This window comes from Oryzias latipes, chromosome 9 (assembly GCF_002234675.1).
Source record: "Oryzias latipes chromosome 9, ASM223467v1".
Classification (NCBI taxonomy): domain Eukaryota; kingdom Metazoa; phylum Chordata; class Actinopteri; order Beloniformes; family Adrianichthyidae; genus Oryzias; species Oryzias latipes.
The window spans coordinates 3,375,014-3,395,481 of NC_019867.2; the positions used below are offsets into that span (position 1 = coordinate 3,375,014).

Genomic DNA, 20,468 nt, shown 5'->3' on the forward strand with positions numbered 1-20,468 from the left:
AGTTTGCAAAGTGGGGGCAAATACTTTTCAACTGCAGTTTTTTTTCCCTTTAATAACCGTATGATTAATTTACTGTGGATCATTTTAGCATCTTTTTATTTGTATTTTTTACGTTTGACGCATGGATTTGCAAACAAAAATGACAAATAGGAATGTATGTAAATACTTTTCTCACACCTGTGAATTAATCTATGACACTGGAAGCTGCGCATTTTATGTATTTGTTAACAGCAACACAAAGCTGTTACTGTGTTTTGTAGGAGGTGGAATCCAAACTTTCGTGCGCCCTTTTAAGGTAGCTTTATTGCCAAAGCCCAATAAGAAATCGACATTGACATATTTAATCTGGGGAGAGGCAAGTCAATTGTGTTAATTATTGGAAGTCTGCTTGTAATCCCCATCTGTTGACATGATAATGTCATTGCTCTGGTCCTGTACACCATTTCCCAGTTCCTGAAACACCCTTCCTCTCCTGCTCTCCCAGCCTCTCCAGGGACTTGGTGCTGAGCCTCTGCACTCCGATGCATTGCTCAATTCCCTTTAATCAGCCCGATAATTTAATAGAAACAGGGAACTGACATCATCTGCTCCTCGTTGGTCTCTGGATACGGACTTACAACTCATCGTCCAAAACTGAGCACAAGTATATCATCAAGTTTAGGTACAGAACGCTGAACGTAAACATCGTCAAACCTTCGCTCAAACGTAATTTGTCATTTATAAAAATGTGTTGAACTCACTTCAGTCAACTAAAAGCATTTTGTCTTGACGTACATTACACCTTCATCTTGCAAAATTAAAACACTTGATCTGCATGGCATCAATAAAGCATGAACGTACATGAATGTAAACATCCAATCACATAAACATTAAGGTGGGCTGAAAAGAAGCTAAATTAGGTTCCTTCATTCGAAGATAAAACAAATCAATCAACTAGTTATACAAAATATTTCATATTCCCTATGTGAGGCACAGAGGTGGTAGTATGATTATAATAATAATGGATTGGATTTATCTGCACTTTTCAAGTCACTCAAAGCGCTTACATTGTGTCCATTATTCATTCCTCATTCATACTTAGTGATGAAACTACTGTTGTAGCCACAGCTGCCCTGGGGCAGACTGACAGAGCCGTGGCTGCCAGTTCGCGCCTACGGCCCCTCTGACCATCACCGTGACCATTCATGCACATTCACACACCAGTGGAGCCACACTGGAGGCAGGGAGGGTGAAGTGTCTTGCCCAAGGACACAACGACAGTTGGCTGGGGGGAGCGGGGATCGAACCGCCAACCCTTCGATCATTGGACGACCCGCTCAACCACCTGAGCCACTGCCGACCCGATGATGGTTTGCTTGTATAGCTGGCATTATTGTAGAATGAATATTAAAAAAAAAAAACATTGGCCACAAAACAAACCTTCAGCTGAAGAAAGATGATTAGAATCTTTTAGACTGACTATACACTTTATGCTTTCTACTGATCAAAATAATTCTTAGAAGGTAATAATGCGCAACATTTAATCAACTAACTCTCTCTGCATGGACCAGTCTAAAGTTTTTGTCTCTGATTCTTAAAGCTGAGACATTTTAATTAGATAAAGCATAAAAACACATCAGAGCGTCTGCAACAATATTTTAAAATCTCGCAGACAGAGGATAAACTCTGTGTGTGAAATATTCAGAAAGATGCCGTGATGTGCGATGAAGTAAAACCTTTATTTTAAAAGTTACCAAACCCGTTCGTTTGATATTTGCGGCATTGGGTTGAAACTTATTGGTTCTGGAAAAAGTCCGATAACAGGCGGACCAAGCTATTTAAAAAATGGATTTTAGTTTCTTAAAATACCAGAATTTGCACTGGGAGTATAAAGTAAAAATGTTTAAACTCTCAGTATTAGATTAGCCTTTTTCCATTGTTTCAGTCAAACAGATGAGTGTATACTTGATTACTTATCCTTATTCAAAGTAAAGTACTGTTTTTGGTCATTATTGCTTCTGGCAAATCTGAATACATTTTTTTCTTTTAAGTTCAGGCAGAAAATTAAAAGCCAAATGTGTTTGGATTAATTTAAAAACGACACAAATCTTTTGCTAAGTCCTAAATGAACTGTATTTACATTTTTTGAAAGCTAAAGTCTCATCATTTCCAAACATGTTCAATGAATATATATATAGATCAATTGTAATTGCACATTATTTTTAAACAATGTCTTTAACATAACATATTTGTTTATCTTAAAACTATACAGCATTGTGTTCAATTATACGTTCCCATATTAGTATGGGGCCTTTTTGAGCTTTTTCTGTCTTTTTTACAATTTTTTTATTAATTAATCTTCAAAGCTGTTTTTACAGCAGTGCTTAATATATTTCTATTTTAACAGATACTTTTTTCATTATATGACAATCATTCCACAATCAACCTGAAAATACAAAAATACTAAATTCTAAGTAGTAAATTGGGCCATTTATATTTTAAATAAATAAATAAATAAGACATAACAATTGTTTTAAAATAAAAATAAAAAGAGACCAAATTTAAATGTATAAATCCCAAAATGAAGCAAAGACAAAGTCAAAACTTGTCCTAAGGATTTCTTCCAGAGGGCATCATAACTTTTGTTTGTCTTAAATAAAAGCTAAAAAGTGTTTTTAAACCTTTGCACCAGATTTTATATGAAAACCATATTAATGGGGGTGGTCTTACATTAAACATGTAAACAGCCAACGTGATTGTCAAATGGACCGATGAGTTCAGACACTACTGCGGTTGATGCCTATGAATCTGTTTTAATAAACTTTTGTCAATAAAATAATTTAGTAAAAAGTCACATTTCTACGCGCTATGTGCTATCAGTGTTATATAAAAGAAACAGGCGGTATTATAATCCAAAAACTATAAATTCCTGGAACATTTTAATATTCAAACAACAGAAAAAGCGTTTGCGCGTGTGGCTCTGAGAAACCTCAGGGCGCCAGACGGCAGCATCATCCTACATCATCTCCGATCGGCCTCAACCTAATTAAACTGTGGCCTTCCTCCCTCTGCCTCCTCCACTGGCCTCTTACGTGCCATGCACAGTTGAGGAGACGTTTGTGGCAGTTCATGCTCATTTTTGTGTGGGATCAAAGGAGAAGTGCAAAGAAAATGGAGCACATGTTTCAGTCTGTATATTTGAGCTAAATGGGCTGAGGCGTCTCCGCGTTTGCTGAAGGATAGAAAGAAGCGAAGAAGCCTGTTTAAAGCCAAATATAGTTTATCTTGACGTTAGACGAGATGCGTCACAACTCCTGATTGACTGAGCATTCCTGTTTTTTCCCAGAGGAGAAAGTTACCTCCAGTGAAAGAAAGGAAAAACAACAAACCTAAACCATATGCTAACCACGGCTCCAAAACTGTCATCATCTCACAGTTTAATCGCCCACACCTGCTCTCATCAATCGCATAACCATCAAGGTTGTGCAGCTCAGTCTGCGGAGAGGAACCCACACGAATGTCTGGCTGCTCCATGCAATCAACAGTAGACGTGTGACTGGCGTACCATGTTGACATAATGACAAATAAGATGACCAAGAATGAAAAAAAAAAACATGCTAAATAACAGAATTAATTAGAAGTAGATTTACCAAAACAAAAGTGGACTGTGCGGTGTAGACCACAACAGCATTTAAGAAAAGAAAATATTCGTTTCAGTATTATTCTTAGCCCGAATGTATATGAAAACAAAAACAAAAAAGGATGCAACAGTTTTTCAGTGTAAACTCTAGAATTTGTCTCAGGCAAACTGAGATGATTTCATTTTACAGTTTGCCTGTGAGAAAAAAAAAAGAAAGAAGAGACAAAGCCAGGATGCACAGTTGCCATGGTAACTGTTGCACGCTGCTCAGCCTTTTTTTTGGAGAATACCGTGCTGTCATCTTTGACAAGCGAGAACACGCGCCCTTTACAAATGACAGAAAAACAAACAATGCCAAAAAATAAATTTAAAAAGAGGACATCTTTGAAGAAACAAGTATCTTTAGACAGTAGTAAGCATTGTGGGAGTCCTCAGTGTGCCGATGGAGCACAGGAGGGAGGGAATGGCAGAACAGATGATGCCTGAAGGCCTCGTGGCTCTAAAGGAACTTACTCAATTGGGGATTTGAAGCAGCCTGGAGCCAGAAGTGACCAATGAGAAGAGCAGGTTTCAGTAATGACGCACTGGAGGCGTCAGGACACAAACCGGCAGAACGACGAGGTGGTTGGTTTGGGATAAGAACTTGTAGAAAGCCAACATGGTCAAACAGATACAGCGGCAAGCAGGTGTAGCCTCTCGCTCAGCAACCCTTCAACACGCGGAGTAGCTGAGGATCAAAGGCCAACACTGCGATCAGTGAACAACCCCTGAGTCATGAACACAAGTCCAACTGGAGCCACGAATAGAATTTCAACATCTGTGATTCATGACTTTAGTTAAAAGTGACATTTTATAGATTTTAATTTTTAAAGACCGACTGAAATTTGGAATTTTAACATAGTCTTGTGGATTTTTTCAGATGATAGAGGACATATCTAAAGAAAATTAAGCTTAAAATACAATTTCTTAGTTTTGCGAATGTCTTTGAAAAATGGTTGATGGATGGCTTCAACATTGCTCACCATTTTTGTGGCAGCAGTAATTTTTGGTTGGGGGGGAGGGGCTGTAATCTGGCAGAAGAGAGTGTAAACAGGGAGCTCTCAGCAACATGAAAAGGTAAGTGGGGGTGGGGTTGCTCCGCACCAACGGTCCTGCCCACAACTTATAGACGAATTTCTAATAAACTCCTGCCGCTCTGCAGAAACTATGTCCTAGGGAATGACACAGGACTTTTAATTTAGCATAAAAACGGCATAATCATAATTAAAAGACCACTGGGAGCGCTTTGGATCAGAGTGGTATTTTACAGAAACAAAACACTTTTTGATCTTTTGTGCTGCAGGAACTTGTGTTTGTTCCACATTTCTTTACAGCTTTATCTGATTTCAGAGACATTTAAAGTTTGTTTTAGGTCACAAAGCAGTCAAATGTGAAGCTGGTATTTGACTGGGTCACTCCAGAACTTTGTATTTATTATTGCTCTGCAACTGAACGTAATGGCTCTCAAGCCTGAAGTCGTGACCTGATTGGTCAACTTTTTCTTCTGGACTTTCAAATACACATCGGTATAATGTTACCCACACCATGACACTACCACCTCCATGTCTGAGTGCTGCTTCCATCTTCTTTGTAACTTCAATAATTGTCTGTCTCTCTTGAAAAGGTTTTCTACAGTTTCTCTGTATGAGGACAAAAACGTCCACTCTATTTCTTTGGAGTCCTAAAGCTGTAGAAACGTCTTCATAACGTTTTTAGTCAAGCATGGCAGCAACTTTGATTCTAAACTTATTGAATTTACTCAAACGCAAACTTGAATTGGTAAAGCTGCAATTTTAATTATCATTATTAGGGATTATTTAGTACAGGCTGCACAGGGGTGCAGTGTTTAGCACTCTCACCACACAGCAAAAAGTCTGAAGTTCAAATCACAGCTGGGACCTTTCTGTGTGGAGTTCGCATATTCTCCTCGTGCGTTTTCTCCGCAGACTCCAGTTTCCTCCTACAGTCCAAAAACATGCTTCATAGATGTTTCTGAATTGTTCCTTGGTGTGGGTGTGTTGTAATGGCAACCTGTCCAGACTGACCCAATACTTCACCCAATACTAGCTGGGATAGGCTCCAGCAGCCCTGTTACAGCGAAAATGGAAGGATAGATTTCATGGTCTGGCACCTTTAACGCCCAATTTTGACAAATCAGAACCATATTCAAAAGTCAACTTATGCAGTTATTCAATTCTTACTTCATTAATTATTTAGATAAATTTATTTTTCACTAAAATAAACTTTTTTGTATTTGAATAAATGCTATAAAAAAAAGAAAGTAAAAGTATAAATTGATTAGGGCTGTGTTTTAAAGATTAATTGATCGTCAAATAGATTTTTAATTGAAAAATCAATTCTGTTTCATCAAATCTGTAAAGCAATTTTACTTCAAAGATTCTTTTTGTGTTTTTTAGGCAACAAACAGTTTTTAGTTAAGTTAACATGCTAGAATTAACTGTATAATTTTACATATCAGATGTTCCCATTCCTTTAGTTTGTTATGAGAACAATGTTTTTCGTAACTGAAACAATAAAATCAATAATTGTTTTGAAGTGATTCACTTTTAAGGTTGAATTTGGTTAAGAAGAAGTTGGTTTATCCTTTTAGCCAAAGTACTTAGCTGTAAAATTTAGAGTTAAAAAATATTTAGCCATTTTTCAAGGCTTTATTAAAGTGTAAACCTAAACTTTACAGTAATCTGCATCATCTGGTTTCAGGGGTCTCCAGTCACATTGCAGCATCTCCCCCGCCCCCAAAGACCGTCTCTTGCCCTCATGAAATCATCTGCAAGAAGTTTTTTTTCTCTTAAAAGTAATTTCAAATGTGATCAGAAAGGATGTTGGGTGTGAGAAATCAATTCCAGCGAACTGCAGTGGTGATCTCGATGAGAAACGGAGCCTGTGATGAGCTCGAAAACAATCAGTGTTAGCAAAAATTGATCAGCCTGTATCTTCATTTACAAGTGTTTATGAGCCCAGCTTCAGGGTTTCATCAGCTGGACTGAGCGCTTGATGAGAGAGCTCTGGACCAGACGAGGAGTAAATTAAGTCCTAATTGCCAAATCTTTACCATCTGGACAGCAGTTTTTCTTTGGTGGTGGTGGGATGCTGAGGGGAGAAAAGCAATAACGAGCTACCTCATCAGCTCCTTCTGAACAAGACTGGTTTCCTAATTAAACTGCCAGCACTCAATAAGCAAGAAAACCACCAAAAATTAAGACAAATATATGTTTATGGCTTCATAGAGCAGCATACTTGAGTGCATGACGAGCCTTTACCTGGTTAATAGGTTAATTGATGCTAGTCCTTTCACTATTTTTACTTGTACTGCTTTTTCCAGTATTTAAAAAGATATTATTTTTATGCCAGTTCTCAGAGAGACCTCCATTGTGCCACCACATTTGGTTGCTAGGCGCCCTGTGATGCAACTGCAAATTATCTACGCAAGGTTAAGGAGAGCGGATGACGTCACCGGAACACATGTGGAAGTATAAAAGGGTTAGAGAGTCGTGCACAAAGCGTTTCAAGAACATTTAAGCCATTTATATCCACAAGCACACACTTGCAGACTCCCACACTCCCCCTCTATCATTCTCCATCTCAAACATGCACACATTCGGAGCAGGTGTGTGAGTTGGTGGAGTGCCAGGACCGCGGCTGGATCTCCAAGTGGACACAAGGCATCGGCGCGTCTGTCAAACCCCGCTGTGTGGGCTCCAACACCCAGAGAGGCGCAGGAGCTGAGCTGCACGTGCACGGCTGCATCCCAGAGGCCGAAGAAACATTTCAGATTGGACTAATGATGATTTATTGCAACACCTGAAGCAGGAGGGAAGTGCACTAAACTTTTGAGTTTAGTCAGGGGAGAAGAAACTCAAAAGTTAAAAAAAATCTTCGAAGATCTGTTAAATTTCTGTTCAAATCTACCAGCAAAATTAAGTTTAAAATGAGTCCACCGCCACAAAAAAAAAAATCAGCATTATCTGAAAAGTAGGGTAACAATTGATCAATGAAATGATTTATATTCCTAAATTCTATCCAGATCGATCTCTCGAATAGAACTATACCATTATAAAATTGTTTCAAATTGAAATAAATCTATTACATCGATATTGGTAATTACCATTTGGATTGAGGTACATCCCAACATCACGGATTTCATAAAAGTTTGAAACTATTGCATCTAAAGTACAAATCACAGTGTTAAAATAATTGAAGTCAAATTAAAGTTGAGGGAACTCAAAGATACATTTGAGAAAAGTGCCTGCAAACTTGAAAAAAAGCTAATTAAAACCTTGTTTGTGTAAAAGAGAGAGACTCCTCTGCAGCTACACCTGCACAATTATGGGCTTCATTATAGGAAAACCTTTCCTGTGTCCCGGCATCAGCCTCTATACTTTGCAAATTAACATCTAAACAAGACTGATGCACTCTGGGAAAAAGTCCTGACAACTGATTAAGCCGAAAGTGAAGCTTTTGGCAGCAATGATGTGAAGAGGAAAAAGGAGCAGGACTTAATGAGAACAGCTCATCAAATACTGAGCCTGGGAGTGTCACTGCTCCTTTGACTTCTAGTTGCACTGGGTTGCAAAGTGAAATGTTGCGGGGAAAAGGAAATATTTGATGAATTACTAACAATTTGGAAGCAAACCCTGGAGCGCAAACTACAAATATGGACAGAAAATGTTGGTTATAAATTAAATCAAACCCACTAAAACAAAATAAGGTGGACAAAGGCTGAAAATGTCACCATGTTAAACTCAGACGTGTCCTTTCATCGGCATCACGGGTGTCTTCAAACCTGTAATCAGTCAGTCAGTTTAAAGGTGACTACAGCTGTGTTCCACACAATGGACCACAGATAGAAAAAAGCATCTCAGGAGATTGGAAAAAAATAAAATAAATAAAAACAGCGAACAGCAGGTTCACGGGAAAGGCTGTGAGAGCATCTCCAAGCAGCGAAGATGAACACATGGAGAATAGAAATGTAAACTGAGGAGACCTGCAGTGATAAACTCTTAGCTCAAAGTTCATCAATCAGATCACAAACTTCCTTGGCTGTCGGAGTCGAAAGAGGACGCTACTGTTGAAAGCAAAAAAAAAAAAAAAAAAGCAAGTCTCGAAATTGCTGTGAGATTATCCTTTAGAAAAATGAGACAAAACTGGAACTTTTCTCATCATCTGTAAAAGTTTCAAACATTAGATGCTTCCATGTCCATTTTATATGGAAAAAAAAAGAAAAAAAATTCAATTCCATATATCTCAGGCCTGTCTGAAAAACTTAAAAGGATTGGTTCATCCAAAGGACAAAATTCCCAGCTACAAACAGAGTAATGTTGTGTACTCTATCCACTGCAAAGAGAACTGCAATGAACAGTATATAGGAGAAACCAAACAACCTCTACACAAGCGGCTTTACCAACATCGCAGAGCCAACCCAAGTGGACCTGAGTCTGCAGTGCATCTCCACCTGAAGGCCACAAACCACTCTTTTGAGGACAGTGAAGTCCGAATTCTAGCCAGAGAGAAAGGATGGTTTGAGCGAGGAGTGAAAGAAGCCATCTTTGTCAAGAAGGATAAACCTTCTCGTAATAAGAATGGTGGTCTCAGGTTTATTCTTCCATCCATCTACGGCAGTGTTTTGATGACTAAACAAACCAAACCAGTTCCACCTGGGTCGTTAATAGCTGAAAGAGATGACCAGTTTGGGGAGGGGGTCACTGCTCCCCAACCCCCAGCTGAGGACAAAGGACTCTTAACGACCCGAAACCATGTAGGCTAAGTCGACAAAACCATCCAGTTTCAGGTCTGACTCCTCCCCCATGAGCGCATATATATAACAGCTCTTAGACCAGCTAATTCAGAATTGACAAAGCCTCTTGGATAAGAGGCGAAACGTCTTCTAACTTTAAAAAACCAAGTCCAGATGACATCCCCTAAACCTACTACAATGGAACCAACCTGGATGAATGAGAGTCTTCATAGACAAAACAAGAAGTGGTTAAAAACTTTGAAAAATGCAAAATCTCGTGGTGGTTTTGTTTCCAAACTTCCAAATTACCGGTACTTCATTGGTCATGGACTACAGCATACATTTAAATGGTATAATAATAATCATTTTATTCCCTTCTTTCTCTTCCCCTCTCGGGCAAAAATGCCAAAGTGGAAGCGAGCGAAAGTTTTGCTGTACTTCACAGCAAAGGAATCAGAGACCTGATGGCGTGTACAATACTCCAAAAAAAGACCAACGCCATGGCGATGAGCGGTCTTTCCTTCAGCATGTGTTAGAAAAGGAAGTGAAGACTGTCAGAAAGAATAAAATAAAGCACTTCAGGCCCAGTCCAGTGCTGTGCGGCTCTGCTTCATCACACTTCACTCTGGAGAACCCATCAACAATTTTCTTCAGGGCTTTTAAAGTTAATTGAAGAAATTCCGTTTCTGTTTGTACCTTTTGGGGAAGCAGCAATTAGCAGAAGCCAAATCATAAAAATAAAATAAAGAAATGAAAATAAAAACTAAAAACAGCGAGGACCAAATTTGACCTCGTGGGTTAACCAAGGTCAAATCTATTTTTTGAAGCATCGTTTTGAGCATTAAAAAAGAAACCATTAGAAAAACAAATCAGTAGCAGCAACTATTAAAATCCAAACAGTACCTATCCCTAGTAGATGGTCAGACCTGCTATTTCCGTATTTTCTGAAAAATGGGACAAATTTGTGAATCAATTGTAAATTTTCCGATTCTTGAAGATGAAAAACCAACCAACATCATGACACTACCACCACCGTGTTGATTGTTCTGATCTTTTCCTGAAATGCGCCAACAGAACTTTAATCAGAATATTTTAACGAGTCCTTGTATTCCTTTTTGTCACCAGTGTCTTTCTCCATGAACATTCAGGCATCTGTCATTCTGTTAAAAAATAATGAAATTCATGCAAAATGTCTGTTGCACTGAATTTTCCCAACAATGACACAGAAAAGTCCCGTGTCTGGGCTGCGAGCTTCATCTGTCAGCAGTGACAGAAAAACACAGCGATCCACACAGTGACTGTCCCAAACAGTAATCTGCTGCTCGCTCCACTGTAAGCTGGATAATGCTCTTTCATACAGAGTTTTTGATGAGCGACTTCGAGCGCAGCCAAGGAGCTGTCAGACAGGCTCACTCTCACGGCACAGAGTCGAAAAAAGCATGTGTGAGGTCTTTGAAGAGCAAATCACTCAGGACTGGATGGAAAATCTGCCACATGAGCGTGATTCATCGAGATCTACACAAAAGTCAAAATCCATCAGAACATCTGCAGACTTGAAAGCAACAATCTTCATTCCCCCAAAAATAAAGGAGCGAGGATATGCTGGTGTGGTGTTTTTCTGAAGTGTGATCATATCATTTCAGCAGACAAACATCCTGGAGTCTGAGGACGGAGCTGCCGGCTCGGCTTTGACGAGGGCCTCTGACTCAACTTCAACAGACAGCGTGTGGTCTCAGTCGGCCCGGCGGTCTCGTGGATCCTCTGTGTTTTCTTTCATGCGACGGACGGGGATGAGTGTTAATGCCGTTGGCTGAAGGGCCCTGACGTACGGCACTCACATCCTAAACATAGACGCGGACATATATTTATCCTGGCTGACCGGGTGAACGCTGGCGCACAGAGTCATGCAAGCGTTTACACACAAACTCGCTTTGCTAAAATAAGAACCCCAGAAAGCGTCTGTTTGCCTTTACTCATCGCTTAGTGACTGATCAGCTGCTCAGAAAATACACGTCTTTTATCATTTCTACCATTTTTGGGGTTTTCACGGCTCAAGACGGAATAAGAAAAAGCTCAAAATTGTCATGAATGATCTTTTTTAGGTTTTCTTCTGTAGTTACTTTGACTTTTTTTTGCTTTTATTTAAGCTCCAAACTAAAAAATAGCTGTAATGTTTAAGATTTGACTTCCATCATTTAGGCTTTGATGCTTTGTTCGTCATCTTTAGAGCTCAGTCTATTTCTGGTTTCTTCAGAACAACATAACTTTTTTGGGGGCAGTTTTTTCAATCAAGAAAAAGTTGTCTTTAGGTCAAAGAGAAGCAATACCTTCAGCAGGTAGCAACAGGCTCCAACAAAGCCAATTACACAGATTCTAATCATCAAAGTGACTTTTTTTGTTGTTTCTTTTTATTTATTTTGATCTGCTGATGAAAAAATTACCAGCCTTAGTAAAACAAGAAACACAAAAGGTAAGCAGACAAAACTTCAAAGTTAACCTCAACAATTGATTTGGAACAGCTCGTCTGACACTTAAAAGATGATGATCTTTCTTTAAATAAAATAAATGCTTATAACCTGTTTGAGGGTTAAATCTCATTGGAGTTGCGTGCGCATCTCCTATCTGCAACATTAGGAAAACACATGTAAAGTAGCAGAAAGCAGCTCTTCACCCAAACTTTACTCCTTTGATTGCTTATTTTCTGCCTTTAGCTTTGCTTCAGGAATATATTGAGATGGGATGAGTAATTATTGCACGTCATGCCTCTGCCAGCAGATATGCATGCCGGCGCCCTACATACCAGTCAATTGTCTCCGTAAACAGGAGTGAAGGCCATGCATCACTCCTTTTTCTCTGACAACACTTCCATTACCGTCTATTTCCCCGCTCCCCCCGTCTCCTCAGCCTAATGGCTTCTGCAGGTCGCCCATAATGCGTTAGCCAATAAGGCTGCCAGTGTGCGGCAGCACGCCTCCTCCAGCCATTACAGCAAAGCCGTCATTCTCACATGTTGCATTTCCAATACAGCTGCACTCCAGGCAAGATCTGCATTCAAAGCCTCCATGAAAATGTGCAAAACGGGTTTGAAACCGGCCACCAGTCTGTTTATTGTCTGAGCATGTCACTTACTTGCAGAGGGCGTTTCAGCGTGGACAGGAGGTGTAGAAGGGATGAAAGTGGGGAAGAAGAAGGATCGCAGAGAGCGTTCGGTGTGGAGGGGTGAGCGCTGCGTGGGCAGATTCTCACAGCTGCCCACGCTGCTGTGGATTTTAAGGTTCAACGGCTTCGTCTTCTTCTTGGCTCTAAGAAAAAAAAACAAGACGAGAAGATAGAAATCATAAACAGTTGTTCTAACACGTGGAATTGGACGCACTTGAGCAAAAGCACTTTCAGTACTTCCAGTGCACTTTTTTTTTTGTTTTTCGGTAAACTCTCTCTGCTTCTGCCAGTAACATTATTATTCTCCCCACCTACACACAGTGCAAACAGCACAGCCCAATGCAACAAGTGCACTTTCTTGGAGGGAAATTAAAACCACAGCGGAGAGAAAAACAAGCAGAGAGAGACACATCAAAGAAAATGGAAGAAAACTACAGTAGAAGTTTAAATCAATTTCTAACACATCCCGTTACTTGTATGTTTAAAATATTCCTCTTTCACCGCAAACACAAAAAATATGATACCATATAAAATACTCTCCCCCCAAGAAACTGTTTGACAAAAAAAAAGGAGGAATGCTGAAAGACTTATGAAAACCCACATCACACAGCGCTAAAGAGGTAACAGCAGATGAGAAACAGTCTCTGACACGCTGGAGTCTGAAAGGGTCATGAAGACATTTCTGCAGCTGTGAGACTCTAAAGAACCACAGAGATCCATCACGCACACACGGAGAAAACTGCGGAGAACTTTAAGAACGAGCGACCAAAATGGGTCCGGGAACAGCAGGAGGACTCATCCAGGGGGTCATGAAGAAAGCAGAAGATGGCAGAGGGAAAGAAATGCAGGCCTTACTGAAGTCTGTTCATGTTGGAGTTAATGATTTAACAAATACTACGGATCCATGAAAGACCCACCGTGATGATAATGGGGTTTTAAACCTGTTCTTGTGGACTTTTTCTGATGATGGAGAACATATATTAAGAAAATGTAGCTGAAAATTGAATTTGAGTTGGGGTTTTTTTTTTTCAAAGCAAATCATTGAAATAGGGGAGTGAAAGGGTGGGCAGGGTAGCTCTACGCCAACGTTCCCCCCAAAACTCAGACGAGAATTTCTGATGAACTCCCGCCCCTCTGCAGAATCTATGTCCTAGAAAACAACACAGTTTTTTGGGGATTGTGTCTAAAAATGGCATAATCAATATCAAAAGGCGACTGTAAACGCGATGAAAATAGACCAACAGATGATGGGAGTGGGACTTTAAAGAGTTCAAGCACTAATATTCTGAATTTCTGATATTTCTTTCTAAAGGAAATCGGTTCTGCTCCATTTGGACTCTACAGGGATAGAACAATAGAAACATGGCCGTGGTAGTGTGATAGTGTGGGTAGTTTCAGGTCCTTTATGATATAATATTGATGACAGAATCATAAATAGAAACTCCCAAAGGAAAAATATCAATAACCAGTTCATGACCTCCAGCTGAAAAGCCTCAGCACACTGCAAACCACTGAGACTTGCAAAGACTTCAAACCTTGTTTTCAGACGTTCTACAGTGTCAAAAAGCTTTTCTCAAAATCATTACAGTTCAGAATTTTCAGTCTCATTAAGAGCTAGGATCTATAAATAAGGTAATTATTTTTTAAATGAGCCAAAAATTACTTTATATTCTTTACAACACCAAAACTCAATTTAACACTCAAAAAACCTCAAATTGCCTGTGTTAAAGAAATTTGTTAATGAGAAATCTAACTATTTTATTACAAAAATTACTGCAAAACATGCACTAGCCCTATTAAACCTCTCAGACAGTTAACATTGACAACAATTTTTTCAAATGTAAGATCTTCTTGTCAAATAAAACTGACTTGGACGGAACATGTTACTAGTTTAAAGAGGTTCTTCTTAAGGTTAATGTTCTGTTCGTATTTTAAGGCTACTTCTTTCTGCAGTGATCCGCAAACACAGCTGCATTTTCATGAAAAATTCATAAAATGAAGGCTTTGAAAAAACATCATCGTGATCTTAGACAGCCATTCTGAGTCTTAACAATTCTGCAAACACCAGAAAAACCAAGTTTATTTTTACTGAAATATTGGCGTTTTCATGACTGATTTCAATACTTTGTGTGTGACAGATTGATCTATTAGGCTTTTTCTTGGCATAAAAACCAACAAGTTTACCTTGAATTTATAACAGGTTTTCTGTCAAATGAGAAAGTTGATGTTTAAATAGAATTTACTAGATGTTGACATAAGCGAAGCAGCTCGTAACACCTGAATGGTGGCACACCTTCAGTTTATGACCACGGTCATTGCTCGCTTATTTCCTTCCTTTTTCACTCAAAACAAGCGGCGCGGTGGAGCCAGAGGCCGCGTGTACAAAGCGAGATTAGTGGATTATCCGCCCGCCTTCGGTATTTACTCAGGTTTTTCCTGCAGCTCCGAGCTGACAAAGTTTTAAGAGGGGCAGGTTGTCATGGTAACCAGCACTGCACAGACCACCTGTTCCAGAAAGGTTAACTTCAGAGAATCAGCTACACCTCCGCCAAAAATGTATTTTTTTAAAGCGTGCATAAAAAAAATAAAAAAATTAAAAATAAAAAGCAGAGTTCCTGCAGATTTCTAAAGCCATTGTGTTTTATATTATCTCAGGATAATGGGGTGACATTGAGGAGGATAATTGGAAATGAACAGTACAACCTTCACTGTCCTTCATGAACAAAATAATTCACACTGTTAATTAGCTCTCAGTTATTATATATGCTAATTTTTAATCGCATTTTTCTCTTTTCTAACAAGGTTCACGCTCACAAAATACCTTTCTTATCGTGAGTCATAAAACGGTAAATTAACTCATCCTGAACTAAGCACATTTGTGCACGCCATTCGATTATTCCATCTTTAACTTCACAACTGTTCCATCTTCACTTCTTAAGTTTCACACTTTTCCGTTATTACTGGCAGTCAGTTAAAGCTGCTCCTGGTCATCTGAGCAAAGGAAACTAAATCGATGAATCTTCCTCTTTCTGGTAAAGTTCTGTAAACTTTCCTTTGACCTGGAATGTTAAAATTAGAGATAAAGTAGTGTTTTTGTTGGATGAACAACGTCTCATCTTCATCGCCGCAGAGGCAGCCTGTTCGCAGGATTCCCTCAGCATCCAGGTGAGCCTGGTTTCTAATTTTTTTCTTTAATGTTGTTTGGCTTCAGAAGTTTCTTCACAAACAGACCGCAGAACAGGAAAACAAAAAGAACACAACAGAAGAGAACACATGATGGGAAATAACAGAACTGAAGTATTCCATCAAAGGAATGGAATAAATTCGCCACAGAACAAAACTGCAACACCAAATAAAAAGTAAGTTAATTGAGGATTGTTTTCTTGCTTTTATTAAAAAACAAGCTGTGATTTATGACTTAAAAATAAAATAAGACAATGGGAATATGAAGTAGAAATGTTTTGTTTTTAAATTAAGGATTCTGCTAAATGGATTTTTCTTTGGAAACCATTTCCATTTTTCTTTCAAAATTTACAACTGTTAGTTGTAAAAAAAATAATCAAATCGCCTCATTATGTAAGTATTCTCTTGACTTTAAGAGAGAAAAAAAAAAAAAATTTTAAATTCCCCAATAACTACAATTCCCAGAGCCCCAACCCCTTACATTTGGTATCATCAGGGTGTCCTCTGCCTTTGCCCACCAGTGGCTCCAGCAGCCCCATGACCCAGAAAGGGACAAAATGGGTTTAGAAGATGAACAACTGAATTAAGTTATACAGATTTTAGGGGTAGGGGGCGGGGCTTCCTTCTAACAGGGGGAGGGATTAAAAGGGGACTGCTGAAGTGGGACTGCAGGCATTCCTCAGTTCTGAGTATGGAAGACTTTGAATAAAAGACCTAACAAGCTTTTTTTTTTTAAATGTGCCAAAACACGACGCAATTTCCATCTGTGAGTGATGCGTCATGTTTCTATCAAAGCACAAACCAACTTTTCAAACCCTCCCTGATTCCTCTTGACTCTTGACTAGTCACCCCCACCCCACTCCTCCAGCTTCTTCTGTCTTTCATGTTTTACTTTCCCTGAACTTTTCATATGCTGAGTGGGAAAGTCAAAGGGATGATTTTTCTGTGGAGCTCAAAGTCCCCTCTCCGACCCCCGCTCCGCCTGCCTTCGCCGACAGGCGTTTTTCAAAGCCAAAAGTGGGAATCCTCTCCGTTCTCCCTGCATTCAATTTCAATGTTCCCTCACTTCACATCTACCACATCATTCAAGGGGAGGATAAATGCACGCATGCAGCAAGATGAATGGTTTAATTTAGATTCAAATTGCATAAAGTGGGCTAATCGGAATTGCTGACAAAAGCCGTATGACGAAGAAGCAATAACCTGCAGGCGGCTTCCTCATGGCAGGAGATGGGAGTGAAGCGCTGGTTCACAGGTCTAATTGCCCCACTCCGTAAAGGGAGTAAAAGACTGACATCGGAGGAATCCTGTAGGATTTAACGATGGTTACTTTGCATAAGTCAAACCTTAAAACTTATTTTCTTTTGGCACTTTTAAAAGTCCATTTTTTTGTTAGGCGAAGCCAAACTCTTCCAGCGTGAAGAGTGCTTTGTCAGGAAGCAATGATATTTATGATGAATGGGTTCTCATTCGCGCAATTGTTTCTGTTTTTGCTCCATTTTTCATTTCTCGCTGTTTTTCTGGCACGCTGCATCTGCATTTCTTCGTAGTTTCTTGTTTCTTTATAGGACAAGGGCATCACTCTCTCACACATGTGGATGTCAGAATCTGATGGTGCAATCTATCCTAAAAACACAGCAAGGGTTAGTCTGCATTTACTGAGAACACAGATTTTCTTTAAGATAAAAGTAAAATAAAAATCTGTGTTATGTTTGCAGAAGCTGCTGACAACATTTATCTCCATTTAGACCCAATAAGACTCAAGTTTTGGGTGAAAGGCAACTGCATCTGTTAGGTTTGGAGTAAGCTGGACCCAAAAAGCAGACAGGGATTTAGTTTGGAGTTCTGAAATTTATTGAATGAGGAAGAGAGGTTTAGCTTTGGCGTTGGCTGTGGTTCTTTGGTGTTTGCTTTGACTCTTTGGCGTGGGCTTTGGTTCTTTGGTGTTTGCTTTGACTCTTTGGCGTGGGCTTTGGTTCTTTGGTGTTTGCTTTGACTCTTTGGCGTGGGCTTTGGTTCTTTGGTGTTTGCTTTGACTCTTTGGCGTGGGCTTTGGTTCTTTGGCGGGGGCTTTGTCGTAGGCCTTCGATATGATCGGTGAGTCCCTCATGGAAGCAGACGAACCGACAATGGCTGGATGGCGTGATGGACCTATATAGGTTGTCTAAATGCCAAACAGGTGTGAGTGATTAGGTCCTCAATCAGGTGTACTAGGGTGACCCGACTTCTCCTAAATCAAAACCAAATAATTTATTTTTGGCTAGATTGTGATCAGTTATACCTTTAAAGATGTTACCATAAGATCCTTTTTGTGAGTCAAATTCCTGTCCTCGGCCTTTCTTTTGGCGTTAGCTTCTTGAAGCTTGTCCAAAAATGTTAACAAACTTGACGCTCCCACCCCATGTGGGAGGAGCTACTGTCAAAAGTTTTTATCTTTACAAATGTAGCTGTAAATACAGTCAATCCACAGAAGACACAGGATGTTGACAGATCAGGTGGATTAATTTTGAAGAGCTCCACAAAAGTATTGGTAATCACGTCTTCATGAGATCATTCAGAGACTCTCCCAGTACGGTGAGCTTCACCATCTGCAGGAGCTGCATCTGAACAACCGCCGCTTTTGGGAGTACTTCCGTCTCTCTGTTAGCCAGTTTGACGACTTGTTGTCCCACATTTGTCCAAGTAGGGAAAATAGAAAAATAAAAAGAGAAAAATTAGAGGATCTTTATATAATGGTCTCATATATGGTCATACTAGTAAGAAAAATTATCAAAGATCAGGAGAAGAACGATTGGATTCTCCTCCACGTTGGTTTTGGACTCCACCTACTGAATACATCATCAACGCGTCACTGCCAAAGTTGAGTTACTGATTGGTCGATGCAACGCCAATTCTTTGCCAACATTCAGATACTTGAACTCTGGAAATAGGCCTATTGCACGTTAACGCCCAAAATTCACCCAGGACCTCTGATTGTTGACTTAAAATGGACACTGGACGTCCCAGTTTCAACACAAGCTGGGAAAATGTTTGGAAAACGAAGACGGAGGAAACATCCAGCAGCAACAGATGTCAAACCGCTCATTGCCCCCCTTAAATTGTTCCCCTTAAATGGACCAGGAGTCCAGATGAACACCTGCTTCCTCCTCCGTTCTCGACTCACCAAGCCACACTTTTTTCAGTTTAATAAAGTTTACAAATTACATCTCTTCATTCTTTAATACACATATTCACATCAATTTTTTAATGTTATTTTACCTTTTAATCTATTTTTATGATTCCTTTGGAGTGTGGTAAAAGTGATTGCTCGCTAACCGGACAACTGAATGTCTGCGCGCTCTCTACTGTACTCTACTTCTGTTTATTACATTTATTCTGTGTTCTATGTGTTTATTCCTATCACATACACTTTCATTTTTTTTCTTTTTCTTTTTAAATTTAGTTTTTAGTTTTCATCACTTCTTTTTTAACATTTTTTATTAAAATCGCCTGTTTTTGAGTTGGGGATGATGCTGGTTGCTAAGAGTATGGCTGAGGTTCTGCCCCTGGAGGTTCTTGCTTTTCTCCTGTTGGTTGTTATTAATTTGTTAACCTTTTTTGTTTTTCCAGTGAAAAAACACGTTTTGCGTTTAGTTTTTCCTGTGTGTAGCCTTTGTCAAACGTTGCGAGTCTCCTCATGTTTGTCAGGGGGTTTGATCAGAAACTGTATGTTTCCCTGGTGAGTCCTCTGGTCAGGTCATTCTTCTTTGCCTGTTCAGTTGGTTTAGTTAAGGTTTAATGTGTTGCCTGAGTTGGTTCTGATTCTGCTGACCTCTTTTAAGGGCCCAGTTTGTTCATTTTCTATTTTTGAGTAAAATTAAACTTTCATTTTTTAGTGAATTTTCTGATGTCCTTTTTTTATTCCTAACAAATTTCCACATCTTTAATCCTGAAAAGGAACAGTGAGCTGACCGAGATGAGAAATCTGCTTGAATTTTACATATTCTGTTCATTTTTTAATTTGTGGGGCTCGAACTAAGTGACTGAAAGTTTTCCCAGTAGTCAGACTGCAAACGCCTCACAGTAAGTAATTAGGACTCCTGCATTGATTTGATTGGTTGTGAATTTTGTTCAGAGCATATAAACGTTAAATATACTTTTAATTTAATGACCTGGCATTGTACTGACAGAATGACTGTGATAAAGAAAAACTAAATCTTTAAGGGAAAATGCTTTACAAACACATCCTATGACCCTAGGCCAGTTATATCTAATGATTTTCTATTAAAGTTTGTTTTGTTTTGTTTTTTATTTGCTTTCTTTTTTCTTTGAAATCTGCACTTCTGAAAAATGACTGATGAATGAATGAGTGTTGAATCTGACATTTCCCCGTCATCCAAAACTGCCAGACACCAATTACAGGAACACCTCCAAGTAAACGTTTAATCTTACCGAGGACAGAGGTGATGTTCCAGGTCTCTTATGCTCTGCAGGATTTTAAAGGAGTCGTTATTAATTTTGACAAATTATTACAGTTATACTGTAGAAATTAGAATTCATTTGAGCTTTTTATGATCAACACCTGTACGTCAGGTGAATAACTTGCAGGAATCTTTTTTTTCCCCTCAGAAATATCTACAGAGACCTGCACAGCCCCCCTGTTGCTTTTTTATGCAAATGTAGCTGTGAAACAATATACCTGGCAGCCACTGCGATGTGCTTCTGTAATAAAGT

The 20,468-nt window shown here is 39.3% G+C and overlaps 1 protein-coding gene across 4 annotated transcripts in view; it reads right to left on the bottom strand.

Annotated features, from left to right (window-relative positions):
• Positions 1 to 20,468, bottom strand: part of ksr2 (kinase suppressor of ras 2) — a 131,275-nt gene that overhangs the window by 64,021 nt on the left and 46,786 nt on the right. For all 4 annotated transcript variants that reach the window (XM_023958217.1, XM_023958216.1, XM_023958218.1 and 1 more), the window contains one exon: positions 12,543 to 12,715. In XM_023958217.1, coding sequence (XP_023813985.1) covers positions 12,543 to 12,715 — 173 coding nt within the window. The remainder of the gene's footprint in view (positions 1 to 12,542; positions 12,716 to 20,468) is intronic.